The sequence below is a fragment of the Papaver somniferum genome, chromosome 5 (genome assembly GCF_003573695.1).
Source record: "Papaver somniferum cultivar HN1 chromosome 5, ASM357369v1, whole genome shotgun sequence".
Taxonomy (NCBI): Eukaryota; Viridiplantae; Streptophyta; class Magnoliopsida; order Ranunculales; family Papaveraceae; genus Papaver; species Papaver somniferum.
The window spans coordinates 106,624,459-106,639,155 of NC_039362.1; the positions used below are offsets into that span (position 1 = coordinate 106,624,459).

The 14,697-nt window shown below is 36.0% G+C and overlaps 1 protein-coding gene across 1 annotated transcript; it reads right to left on the bottom strand.

Annotated features, from left to right (window-relative positions):
• Positions 1–523: 523 nt before the first annotated feature.
• Positions 524–1,015, bottom strand: LOC113279422. Its single transcript, XM_026528117.1, has one exon. The coding sequence runs from the start codon at positions 1,013–1,015 to the stop codon at positions 524–526; it is 492 nt and encodes a 163-aa protein (XP_026383902.1).
• Positions 1,016–14,697: the final 13,682 nt, after the last annotated feature.

Sequence of the window (14,697 nt, forward strand, 5' to 3'; positions counted from 1 at the left end):
CCAACATTTTCATCTTCATGTTTTTAGGTTTATTTGTTTAAATTCTAAAAAGTTGTTTGGAAGTTTGCAGTATTAATCTTTATGGTTTTATATATTGCAAATTTGTTATGGGATATGTGTGTTTGCGTCCGTGAACTATGATTGTCCCATACCTTGTCAAAATTTAAGTCTTTCATATGTTGATGTGCATGTATTGATAAAAGACTGAATGAACTTTTGACGCTACAAATGTTTTAAGACTATTATGTCATTATGCAAGTATTGATGGAACATAGGATGAACTTTTGTTTACGAGGATTGTGTCTATTATATGTCATTATGCAAATAGTGATGGAAAATAGAATGAATCCTAGTCTATTCCGCAGTATTGATCTTCCCTGATCCATATTTTATGTATATACTATGCGGCTCCGTAAGTTCTCTTTTTTCTTTTTTTTTTGCTTAATAATAGAATTGTATTGATTAACAAAAGATGTTACAAAAGAGTTTTTAAAAATGAAATTACAGCCCAAAGGTAAAAAGTTTACACAAATCTATAGTATATCTTATCTGGTTGTTCTAAGCTTATCAGGAAGGAGGGCTTACGCAAAAAAGTTCTTTTTTCCCCTCTCATTAGAGTAGCTCCCATTTTTGAAAGCTCATCTGCTGAAAAATTCACTTCTCTATAGCTGTGAATGAATTCATAACTGACTAATGTTGAGATAATTTTGTTCCATCTAGTTTGAACATACCATGGCACTCTCTTGTTTATCAGAGAATTGAGAGCTGCTGGTGAGTCAGTTATAATGCATACCTGAAGTAGTCCCTTACTTATGGCCCATTCACAAGCATTTATAATTGCAAAAAAATTTGCCATGTAGTTTGGTGCAATCCATATTCCTCCTGCTTCAGCAATTAACACTACTCCTGCACTCTCCCTCCCTATAAAGCCATATCCTGCCTCTCCAGGGTTCTTCCTTGCAGCACCATCACAACATAATAAGATTTTGTTCCCCAAGGTAAAGAGAAAAAACATTGTTGTATTCTGCAATTTTTGACTTTTCTGCATTTCATACCAAAGGTTTGAAGGATCTGCAAGTCTTCAACTGTGTTCCACATACACCCTTTCATCCTGATTTCGCATTCTTTTGTGAACTGGAATATTCTTTTCTTCACTTCCTCTACATTGGGTTGAAACTCTCCATATACCACTATGTTCCTCATAAAGCATAGTTCTTTTATAGTGATGAGAGAAGCAGACATCCAAATTTCCTTCACAGCTGGGCTTTTTGCTTTTGCCATGGAGAACACTTCATCAAAAGATATAGGGTTAAAGAAGGAGAACATTCCCCCCAACCACTGCCATATTATCTCACTGAAATTACAATACCATAGTATGTGATCTATAGATTCTTCAGCATGTTCACAAAAAGCACATCTGGAAGCAACTTGATATACTTTGTTCTTCATGTTCTCATCAGTAGACCAAACTCCTATGATTATCTTCCAAATGTTACTAGAAACACTGGGATGAATGCTTTTTTTCCATATTTTCTTAGTCCACTGTAATTCAGGAATTTTTTTTCTAATACATTCCACTGCAGTTGACATTGTGAATTCTCCAGTTTTTGACCAAATCCATACTCTTCTATCTTTTTAACCATCCACCACAGGGAGCTCATTAACATTAATCATATCAGCTAATTCAGGAGGAATCACCCATTCACCATTTGATAGCAGATTTTGCACCTTAAGCTGATGATTTTGAGATATAAAAGAATGATCAGGAAATAATGTGCTTAGAGGCTTACTTGTAATCCAAATATCATTCCATACTGAAAATACTTTTACCATCACCCACTATCTATCTGGAATTTTTGAAAACTTCGTTAAGGACCCAATCCATATAGAAGATTTTTTATAGTAATTGATCCATTCTCCTCGTTTATCTTGAAATTTTGCTTGAAAGAATTTTGCCCACTCATCTTCATCATTCTGCATTTTCCAAGCTAACTTCATTAACAGAGATTTGTTAATATCTTCTAAACTTCTTAAGCCAAGTCCACCTTCTGCAAAAGGAGAATTTACTTCTTCCCATTTCACTGTCAGTAATTTCTTCTTTGCTGGATCTCCTGACCAAAGGAAGTTTCAAATTATTCTATCACTTGCTTCTAGTACCTTCCTAGGCCATTTATAAACTGACATATTGTAAATTGGAATGCTACAAAGCACATGCTTCACCAATATGAGTCTCTCCTGAAATGACGACATTTTCCCCATCCAACCTGGCATTTTGCTTTGTAATGCATCCACACATTCCCATACATGAACTGATTTAATTTTCCCAGGAACTAAATTGACTCCCAAATATTTATCAGGAAATGAAGATAGAGACATACCACAATATTCTGCAATTTGACTTTTTCTAGCTTCAGAAGTGCCTCCCACAAAACATCAGCTTTTCTCCATGCTTACTATTTGACCAGATGACTACTGATAGTTCCTTAGAAGTTTTAGTAGTTTACCAATATTTCTTTTATCACCATTACAGAACAGGAAAATATCATCGGTAAAAAATATATGTGAAGGCTGATTTCCATTTCTAATAACCATTGGAATTAGTTTCTTTTCTTCTACCAACTGTGTTAACTTTTTACTTAAAATTTCATGGGCAATGATAAACAGAATAGGTGAAAGAGGATCACCTTGCTTCAAGCCTCTCCCGATAGGAAAAAAACTAGCTGGACCACCATTCACCATAACAGAAATTCTGGTTGACTGAAAGAGCACTAGGAGCCATTTTATGAGTTTTGCTGAAAAACCAAAAGAGTACATTGCTTGAAATAAAAAAATCCCAACTGAGGGATTCATATGCTTGTGTTATGTCTAGCTTCAGTCCCACATTCCCCCCTCTTCTAGTTGATTCCATTTCATTTATCAGCTCAGAAGCCATCACTATTTGGTTTTGAATGTTTCTCCCTTTGATGAATGCTCCTTGCTGTGGAGATACTACTTTCTTAATAATTCTTCCCATTCTTGTAGTTATTATTTTAGTGAAAATCTTGAAACAGAAATTACTCAGTCCAATGGGTCTAAATTAAGAAGCTTTCTTTGGACCTTGGACTTTAGGCAGTAAAGTAAGAAAGTTTGCATTCATTCCTTTGGGTATAAAACCTCTTCTCCAACAAAACTGAATTGCCATTGTGAAGTCTTCACCTATTATATCCCATGTACTCCTGTAGAACCAACCAGCAAATCCATCTGGACCAGGAGCACTGTCTGGATCCATTTCATTTATAGCAGTATAAATCTCTTCTTTAATTGGAATGGCATTAAGCATATTATTATCTTCCTCACTTATGACTTTTGGGTATTGTCAAATATTCCATCTGTAAAAGTTACTTCTTGTTTCTTGGATTTATTCTCAAAATGTTCCACAAGAGTATCAGATATTTCTTGTTATGTTGAAATGATATTTCCAGCTGAATTCTCCAATTCTGTAATGGCATTGTAACTTTGTATTATCTTTATAGTAGTATGGAAAAAATTAGAATTAGATGCTCCTTCTTTCATCCATTCAACCCTTGCCTTTTGATGAGCTATTTCTCTATTTCTTTGTTCCAGAATTTCCTGCTTTCCCCTTGCAACTACCATATTATTTAATAGTGTTGTATTTTCTGTTTGTTCATCTGATATAATATTTTCCTTGGTCACCTCCTTTTCTGCATTTTGTAATTGAGCTCTGACATCACCAAAGACATTCCAGTTCCACTCCTTTATAATTTTTTTTCAATTTTTTCAACTTGGATAAGAAAATGAACACAGGATTGCCAACCACTTCACCTTCCCATGTATCTTTAATTGACTTCAGAAAATCAGGGTGAGATAACCATACTTTCAGAGCTCTAAAAGGAACATTTGCAGGTTTTGGAATTACTGCATTAGCTCCTAATAAAGCACTATGATCAGAAGTTCCCCTTCCATTCACCTTATAACTCCAACCAGGATAAATATCTAGCCACTTAGCATTGTATACAGCCCTATCCAAATTGCACAAAATTCTCTTTTTTCCAGCTCTGTTATTACACAAAGAGAATTCAATTCCAGATTTAGGTGCTTGAATCAACCCACAAGTATTGAGGCAGTCATTAAATTCTTGCATAAATATAGTTAAAGGGATCCTTCTTCCTTTCTTTTCATTAGCATTCATAATAATATTAAAATCCCCAATAGCAATCCAAGGTTTATCTTGAGAATTTACAAACTCCAATTCCTCCCAAAGTTCTCTTCTGTTAACTGTAAGACAAGCTGCATGTATTCCTGTGACCAAAACTCCCCCCACTTCCACAGTGATAGATTGAGAAGTAATAGAAAAAACAGTAGGTGTGGATATGTTTACATTCCAGAACATCCAAATGTTACCCTTCCTTGAGCTAGTAGAATTATGGATCATTTTGTGATACATATTTGGTAACTTCAAACTCTTGCAAAACTCTGAAGTAGCTTTAACTTTTGGCTCAGCAACAAAAACTAAAGAAGGACAGAAAGTATGGACTAATTTTTTCAGTTTATCTTTGGCTTGTAATCTCTTCAAGCCTCTGATATTCCAAAAAACTATCTTCATTTAAAAGGTGGTGACTGAGAAGGAGTGCTCCTCAATCCTTTTGAACTTAAAGTAGCAGCTTGTTTTCTTGTGGTAACTTTACCAACTTTAGGATTCTTTGGCTTCAAAATTATAATGTTCTCAGAACTTGTACTTTGTTTACCCATTGTAGGTGTTATCTTGACTGAAGAATTTATGGATGGAGAACTTACCACAACATGAGTTAATTGATTAATAGATAAAGCAGGAAATTCAGTAGTTGATTCTAAAATATTATCATTCATGAATTGAAGCGCTTGAAATTTACCAGAATTAATGACCTCTTCCTGAGATTTAGAAGTTTCTGCAACTGTCAAAACTAAAAGATTAATACTGTTTACAATGTGCTCTTCCTGAGTCTCAGTTTCTCTTTCTGCTCCAATGTTTTTTCCTTGTGGAACTGCAGGTTGCATATTATCTAACTCCTCAGCAGTGAAACAGATATCAAAACCTTTTTTATTTTGTTTGTTGTTCACAACTCTCCACTCCATTGTATTCTTCTTTGGAGGTATCTCATTTTGTTGTTGATCTTGTTCTTTTCTTTTTGTTCTACATTCCATAACATAGTGACCAATAACAAAGCAATGACTACAGAATTTAGGACAATTAGGAATTTGAACAACTTGTTCAAAACCTCCATATTTTTTTTCTACTCTTACCTTGATGGGTATAGCCTTCAACAAATCAATTTCCACTAAAACTCTAGCATAATAGCCAATCTACCTCTTGAGAGTTACTTCATCCACTTTGACTGGTTTGCCAATCGATCTTCCAAGTTGCATCAGAATGTTCTCCTTCCAATATTCAATGCTTAATCCAGGGAAATGAACCCAAACAAACTCAGTAGAGGATTTCTGAGTTCCAGGATTAAAATTGGGTTCCCGTGCTCTTAATTTAAGAGTTTGAGCTTCAACAGGACAATACCCTTCCCAAATATAATGTTTATCTTCAGGATTGTCTAATTTGATTATAAAATAACATTTTCCAAGGGGAATACACTGAACAGTACCTTTAATGCTCCATTGTTTCTTCAAAATCGTCACAGCATCATCAAACTTAAGCTTTACCAAATCCAGCCGACCAGTTAGGCTAAATCTCCATTCATCCAAGCTTTCATCAATCACTTTATCAGGAATATAACACACTGGATTACTAGAGACTGGATCAAACATATTATCAGAAGTATTAAGATTCGAAAAATTTGTTTCTAAATTTTCTGGTAACTACCTAGAAAAACCTGGTCAATTTTCCATAAAATTGATTGTTTATGCTATTTAGATCAGTAAAAATTATAATAATAGAACACCAATCATCAGATCTATCTGAATTAACACCTGAAATTAATGAACAAACACAGAAAACTAGAAAATCTCGAAGAAACTAGAAACCGAGTTAATCGCCTGAGTTGACTCTGATTCACAGAGCTCTCCGATTCACAGCCCAGTTTTAGTTTCAAGTGCTCCGTAAGTTCTCTTATGTCGAGCATGGCCAATTGAATTGATCACTCTCTTGTGGTAATTTAGTTGTGTATTCCGATTGAATTAATCATGGGTTTTCTTATGGTTAATTTAATTGAGTATTTTTTGATTCAAATTCATATTCGTATGTGATTTGTTATGTCCAAAGAAATCCTTCTTTTCTCGTGAAAGTAAGGTCGCTCTTGTTGTTCTTTCGGGAATGACATTTTATGGGGGGGAGTTCTCAATTGAACTTGTGCTTAATTGCCAAATCTTTGTGGCGAGTACAGCCGTGGAATATTATAGGGGTTATCTTGTATATTTATAAACTCCTTGATGAAAGTATTTAGATTCGGCTATATGATTGCATCTAAAAAAGTTGATATGTACTTGCTTTTGGTCATGAAATGTCTCTATGGAAATTTCATTAAGATCCCACTAGTTTTCGTACCTTTGCCAATTTTATTGACAAAAAGAGGGAGAATTAATGTGTAGTTCACACTAATAATACTATGACATTGTATAACAATGATTGAGAATTCTTGTTTTCTCATTGTTTTGACTACGGATTTTCAACAACGATGATACTAAACTTACGACCTTGGGATCATTGGAGTACTTGGAAGTGACAAATATTTCGAGTAATGTTGAAGAACCAAGAAGATCGCGCATGTGGAAGAGAAGCTACAAAAGTTTATTTATCTATTTTTGTATTCCATATGTATTGATAGTTTTGTCACTAAAATTGACAAAGGGGGAGATTGTTAGAGCACTGCTCGTTTGAACTCGCATGCGTTGCTATCTCAAGCATGTTTGTCAATGTTAGTGATCAAAACTATAGGTCTTGATTTCTAGTCTACTTATAGCTAAGTCTCGGACTAGGATAGAAAGTGTAGTTTAGCTCAAGACTCCATGGCGACTATCATACAAAGACGAAGAACTACTCAATGAACTGGTGGAACTTCATCGACTAAAAGGTATGTGGAGACTTGAACTTATCTATCACTCAAAAGTCTATCTACTCTATCTCCTATCTTGAGACTAAAGTCATTTTGCTATATAGACTTTGATTATACACATTTGCTATTTCGAGACGAGTTTATCTCGCTTATCTATTTCTCAAAATATGTGTTGGTAAGCTTTCGCTTTGGCCAAGTTCATCTTTACTAGTGACGAAAGTCATGTTATGTTTCAATCACTTGAAAATGGCTTTAACGAAAAATGGTTAGTGAACAACAACTATATAACGTCCTCTAAGAATGTTTCAATGATTGAAATGAGAGCTTAGATTATATAACCATGGTTGGATATAAGCATTGTGTGGTAACTCATACATGTATAAGTCCTTATTCCTTGAACCAAAGTATGCGTACTTTGCTGCTCAGGAAGACCGGAACTAGAGTCCGCGTAACAAGTCCGTGTACCCGGTCTGTGTACCCAGTCTGCGTGCTGTTGGAAGTTCTCATCCCGAGAATTTCTGCTGGATTTTGTGAATTGAAAACAAACTTATTCCGGGTACTTAAGTCCGCGTACCAGTCCGCGTACTTAAGTTGGTTATTTTCTAAAAATGATTATTCGTGAACTTAAACTTATATAAACTAAGGAATGCAAGTTTGCAAACCGTGGCTATAAAGTTCATGAATTGATTCGAGTGAATCAAATCTTTTTTGTTTCAATTGTGTCTATTATAAAGATCTAAGCAATTGAACAACTCTCTAACTAGTTCATTTGAGTCATTTGAACTAGTTGTGGTAAAGAAGAATATGGTTGATATGAAAGTGCTCATATGGCTAACCATTTTGTTAACTACTGTTAAACCAACTAGATGTACATGTTTGGGTACGGTTACACAAACCTAGATAAACGTGCATTTCAATTGTGTGTAACAAGCTAAGTCTCGACATAACGGTTGAAAGATATTAGCTTGAATCTAATCAGGTTTTCATATAACGGTGAATATTGAATGCTTTTTTACTAAGCTAACATTGATTGTAAACCCTGATTTGAAAGACTATATAAGGGAGAACTCTAGCAACTGGGAAACCTAATCCCCACACCTCCTGTGTGATACTAGTTGTATTATCTAGAGTTGATTCTCCTTTAACCTTAGGTTTCTACCGAGACCCTGTAGGTTAACGACTTGAAGACTTCATTGGGATTGTGAAGCCAGACCGATACTACTTTCTCGTAGTTGTGTGATCTGATCTTGTTGTTTCTATCATACTAAGTACAATCGTAAGGATTGGATTGAGATTAATTTCTCCGATAGGCAAGATATAAAAGAAGTCACAAACATCTTCGTCTCATCGTTTGTGATTCTGCAATATCTTCTTTCGCTAGTCGATTAAGATTATTGTGAGGTGATTGATAATACTAGGCTGTTCTCCGGGAATATAAGTCCGGGTTATCAATTGGTTCTTGTTCACCTTGATTTATCAAAAGACGGAACAAAACTCGTAGGTATTTCTGTGGGAGATAGATTTATCTATTACCGTAGATTTTTCTGTATGATACAGATTTGTTTATTAAAGTCTTCAACTTTGGGTCGTAGCAACTCTTAGTTGTGGGTGAGATCAGCTAAGGGAATCAAGTGCGTAGTATCCTGCTGGGATCAGAGATGTAAGGATCACAACTGTACCTTGGATCAGTGTGAGATTGATTGGGGTTCAACTACAGTCCAAACCGAAGTTAGTTTGTAGTAGGCTAGTATCTGTAGCGGCTTAATACAGTGTGTATTCAATCTGGACTAGGTCACGGGGTTTTTCTGCATTTGCGGTTTCTTCGTTAACAAAACTTCTGGTGTCTGTGTTATTTCTTTTCCGCATTATATTTTGTTATATAATTTAAATATCACAGGTTGTGCGTTAAATCGATAAATTGAGAAATCCAACCTTTGGTTGTTGATTGAAATTGATTGATACTTGAACATTGGTCTTTGGTACCGTTCAAGTGATTTCTCTTGTATTCAATTAGACTCGCAGATTTCTATTTGCTTGAGTAATTATTGAATCGAGAAAGAGAGATATAACTCTTTGATATACTTTCATTAAAATTGAATCTGACTGTCTAGTTGATTCTCTTAAAAGTATATTGGAGTTAGTCCATACAGATTGTTAATCGAAATATTGGGTTCGTATTGGTTATACCAATCACTAGGATCGATTCTACCTATATATGGTTTCTACTTGTGATCGGTCACACCATTCACTAGGATCAGTTATACCAATTACAAGGATCGGTCACACAACCACTTATGACCGGTTACACCAATTACAAGGATCGATCATAACATCTCATGGTGTTACTTAGGATCGGTTACACCAATTACCAGTCCTACCAAGTCACATACATGGGTTCGTATTGGTTATACCAATCACTAGGATCGATTCTACCTATATATGGTTTCTACTTGTGATCGGTCACACCATTCACTAGGATCAGTTATACCAATTACAAGGATCGGTCACACAACCACTTATGACCGGTTACACCAACTACAAGGATCGATCATAACATCTCATGGTGTTACTTAGGATCGGTTACACCAATTACCAGGATCGGTCATATCAAATCATAAGTCTAGGTATTGTGATCGGTTATACCAAGATACATAACCGGAGTTAAGATCGGTTCTACCAACTCACACATATTGGTCATCAAAGAATATGCAATGAATAGCCGGACCAATAAACCTATTGATTTCCCTTTCGATTCATGAAACAAGTTGATGAATGTACTTCCTTTAAATAAATGTAAAACATTGTTTCCTAGGATGAAATCTTCACCATGTACCCATACACATAATCATTAGACCATATACAAGACTATGTCGATGTCATATCTAGAAGTTCTAAAGATAAGCGTTATACTTCGTAGTCTAATTCCTTAATACTATGATCATACTATTTTGATATTGTCTCTCCATTAGAGTATAATAAGCAATATATACATCTTCACACGTTATGTTTTCAATATAGCACAACTTGAAAGATACGTTAGGAATTGAAACAAGTTCAAGTCAATATTACTAACCTCTAGTGGAAGGATGATAACGGCGTTGTAGTCCTTACTTCTTCTCATTCTTCAGGTTTTTGGAGTAATACTTGTATGTCTCAACATTCCTAGACTTTCTAGTCTAACCTGAACGAAGTTGACTCTAGTGTTTAATCAAACGACTCTAGATGAGTTTTGATACTAAAATATGACAACCAAACTTGACATACCGACACTTGGTGAGTTCAATCGAGCTATGCTCTAACAGGCTCAACTACATTCTAGTTCGAAGTTAATTGGTAGTAGGATAGTGTTTGTAGCGGCTTAATACAGTTTGGTGTTCAATCTGGACTAGGTCCCGATATTTTTCTGTATTTGCGGTTTCCTCGTTAACAAAACTTCTACTGTCTGAGTTATTTATTTTTCCGCATTACATTGTTTATCTTTATAATTGAAATATCACAGGTTGTGCGTTTATCAATCATAGTAGATATATCCTACCTAGTTTGTTGGATACGACTTGATTGATTCTTAGACATTGGTCTTTGGTACCGTCCAAGTTATCTCTTTGTGATTAGGTTCACAGAACTGGTCATAGTCTTAATGTTTCCAAAACGGTACATATACCTAAACAGTTCTGCTAATTCCTGAATTTGGTTTGGTTAAATGTTTGCAAACCGGTACACGTACTCTGACTGACCAGAGTCACGAACGGCTATGGTATTTGTACTTTGTGCATTTACTAACCATGTCGATCATCTTCAAGTGCAATTAAATTATTTCTATGAGATAATTAGAATTTGATTAATTCTCTAAAACACTAGACTTATTTGATCAAATGATTGTGACTCAAGGTTAATGTCTTAAGTGTTCATGAAGATGAATATTAAGCTTTTAAGTTCAAATCAACTAGTTTTGGCTAACCACCTTGAACATAGTCTTTATATACGGTTCAGTTACTGTTTCACCTAACTAGAGTGTGTATCTTGTTTATGTAAATCAAATTCAAAGATTCATCTAACGGTGGATATTGATTGCTTGGTTTCAAAGATATCTTAATTTAAACCTAAAACAACCTATGCTATGAATGCCTATAAAATGGGAACTTCAAGCAACTGGGATCTTTGAATCCCGACACTACTTTTTGGTATGTCCTAGTTCTAACTAGAGTCATCCTCTTCCTAACCATTTTAGGGTTTAGCGACTACAAAGACTTCATAGGGATTCGTGAAGCCAGGTCCAATTATATTTCCTTGATAACTCGAGTATGTTGATCTTGATCGATTGTTGAGCTTCTCACTCGATCAAGATAGATAGAAATCATCAAAGTTTTCTTTGCCTCAAACTTTGTTGATTCCACGAGTTTTATACTTGTGAGGTAAATAATAATTTAGGCTACAGTTCAGGTTGCATAAGTCTGGATTTTGAGGTTATCTAGACTTTGTCTATTGCTATCGATTTCCATCACCTTTGATCAAACTTTTTGATTGTAAAAGGAAACCAAATATAGGCTTAATCTGTGGGAGGCAAATTTGGTTTAAAGTTTCCAATTGAGTTGAAGCAACTCTTAGTTGGCGTGATGTCATCTAAGGAAATCAATTGCGCGGAGTCCTACTGGTATTCAAGAGGCGTAAGGAGCACGACTGTACCTTAATTGGTGGGATACCTTATAGGGAAACTATATTCCAGTCAGAAGTTAATTGATATTAGGCTAGTGTCTGTAGCGGCTTAATACAGTTTGGTGTTTAATTTGGACTAGGTCCTGGGGTTTTTCTGCATTTGTGGTTTCCTCGTTAACAAAACTTCTGGTGTCTGTGTTATTTCTTTTTCCGCATTATATTGTTTATTTTTATAATTGAAATATCACAGGTTGTGTGTTAATCAATCATAGTAGATACATCCGACCTAGTTTGTTGGATACAAATTGATTGATTCTTAGACATTGGTCTTTGGTACCGTCCAAGTTATCTCTTTGTGATTAGGTTCACGGATTTGATTTTGTAAACGTTCTAATCGCAAGACAGAGAGATATAACTCTAGATATTATTCCTTGATTGAGTTAAACTCTCGGAGTTGTATCGAGTTTGTCCATACATATCGCCTAAGAAAAAGTTGGTGGTGTATTTTGTACCCCGCATTTTCAGTATTATTTGAAAACCAATCCTCTATTGTATATATATTATTTGAGAGGTTTAGATGGTGGATTTTTGGCAAAGGATAAAATCGTAAAACTGTAATCCTACATATTCCTGATCCATCAATCAGATGAGTATTGAGGCTCATGTCTCTCATTGAAGCATGAAAACTCATGCCACGAGAACCTCTGACTGAGTATACTGTCTCTCAGAGCATACATGAATATGCAGTCTCTCAGCTGAGGCAACGACACATTTCATGAATACTGAGCAATTTCAGTAATTACTTCTATATAGAATCGAACGATTGGACGGCTCCTAGACAGCGTGCCTGCTAGTATAGAGCAATAACGTCTTCAGGATGCAACAATGTTTTCCCTGACTATATAAAAGAAATATGATGCTTCAACAAGCTCATATCACTCAATTCTCAAATAATTAATGCTCCTAGACAGCATGACTGCTAGTATAGAGCCATCAATTAATTATTTCTAATCATTAAATTCATTAACTGAATATTCAGAAAGTATTCTACATTCTTCATAATATTTCATTACTTTAATTCATGGTTCTTCCCAGCAGAATTCCATGGGTTAGTGATAAATATTCAATATACGGGCATCTGAGCCGATATCGAGTAAGCCCCGACCAAAATGGTGCAAATGTATTCAGCAATAATGCACTAACGAGCACCTGAATGCACGAACGAGCATTCCAAAATACGAAGGAAGGATGAACCTATGCAAAATATGAAGAAAATAATAATAATAAAATATTAGCTAAGGCGCTAGGGGACTGGGCCCATCGGCGGGCCAGTCATGCCGTGGCCAGTCCCACACCTAATTTTTTATTTTATCATATTTTATTATTTTTCCTTGATCTCATGAAAATCCCTTCATTTGAACAAAACTCCTTCGTTTGATGAAACTCCTCAGTTTCATGGTGTTTCCTTCACACCAAGGAAATAATATAAAATTAGAAAAAGTGCCATAGGCCCAGTCTTATTGGCCGGCCGGCCATGCCTTAGACATAGCCGGTCCCACACTTCATGATTCCATATTTTATTATTATTATTTCCTTCATCTTATGAAAACTCCTTGATTTCATGATATTTCCTTCAAATCATGAAAGTAATATAAAATTAAGGAAGATTCACGGGACCGGACCACTAGCCGGCCGACCATGCCCTAGCCATGGCTGGTCCCACACGCCCCTTATTTTATTATTATTATTATTTTATTTTATTTTTTACTATTAAGAAAATATGTTCATTACACGTCGGTAGAAGGTAGCCGAGCGACAAGCTGGGCACCAACACCTTTTTGAATAATAATACCAAGCCTATGGAACAAAGAACTACCTACTTTGTAATTAGCATCATGACTGACTAGGCAATTGCTTAATCTCTTGAGAAATATAACCAAGTCCTCTCCCAATTCACCTAGGGTAGAAAAATCTAGCGCCTTGAAACCATAGTCGTGCGCTATACATTTATCTAAGTATTTCGTACACTTACGGTTCACAACAACATTGATGGCTTGACCCGAAGCAAAGTTACACGTTCTGGCAGTTGTGAACGGTGAAACCCCGGTGACATCGAAAAATACATATTTTCCGTCCTCCCAGTTGTAGACGATGATATCCGCCGGTTTAAGTTCCTTGGCCGTGTTAGAAAGAAATCCTAGAGAGACTTCTTTTCGAACCACAACTCCTGCCCTGTAACATATGTCTATAAGGCCGTCACGAGCCATATCATGTCTGAATTTCGAACCCACTTCACTTGAACAATGAACTGCATGGTCTGCGTAGATATCCATTGGCCTGTTGCATACGGAACATCTGCTATCTTCCTCAAAGAATGGTATGGCCAGCCTATATTTAAGAATGGATCAAAACTGTCGTGGTGCAACAGTTTGGTTCAACCCACTAATACGGATAGCTTTTAGAAAATCCATCGCGTGTTCTCTCCCGTTGCATTGCCAGATAAGTGATTCACGTTCATTCATGTTGAAGCTAATAGGTAAGTTTTCTTTAACATCGCCAAAGTATAGTGCCGCCAGTGATTTCATGGGATGAGGGGCGGCATCAGTGATGCTGAAATTAGAAGAAGAAAATCCACAAGCTTGCATGAAAGTTTGAAGAGCATGCACGTATCTAGGACTAAGGTCAGATGGAGGTGAGCATTGTAGAATGGCTTCTTGCAAATGTTTGGTTTGAGTATAAGAGTTAAATAATAATACCTCGATGTATCTTCCATTGTATAGGTGTCGAGACCACCATCTTTGATTGGTAAGGTGGCTAAGCGTTGTTGAACTAAGCCGAACCTCGCGCCATCCCAACTGTTAGATGCCGCAAATATTTTAGTAAATGGTTGTCGTAAAAGGTAGCAGCTGCTTGCAAGTTATTAGGAAAGGTGGTGCGTAGTGCAAAGTAGAGTCTCGAAACACCTGTGCAGTTTCGTAGAAGGAGGAGCTCACTTTATGGGTCGTGC

What these genes read in the sequence shown, in the direction of transcription:
- LOC113279422 (XM_026528117.1), bottom strand. Translation starts at nt 1,015, where the DNA reads ATGTTTTTTCTCTTTACCTTGGGGAACAAAATCTTATTATGTTGTGAT.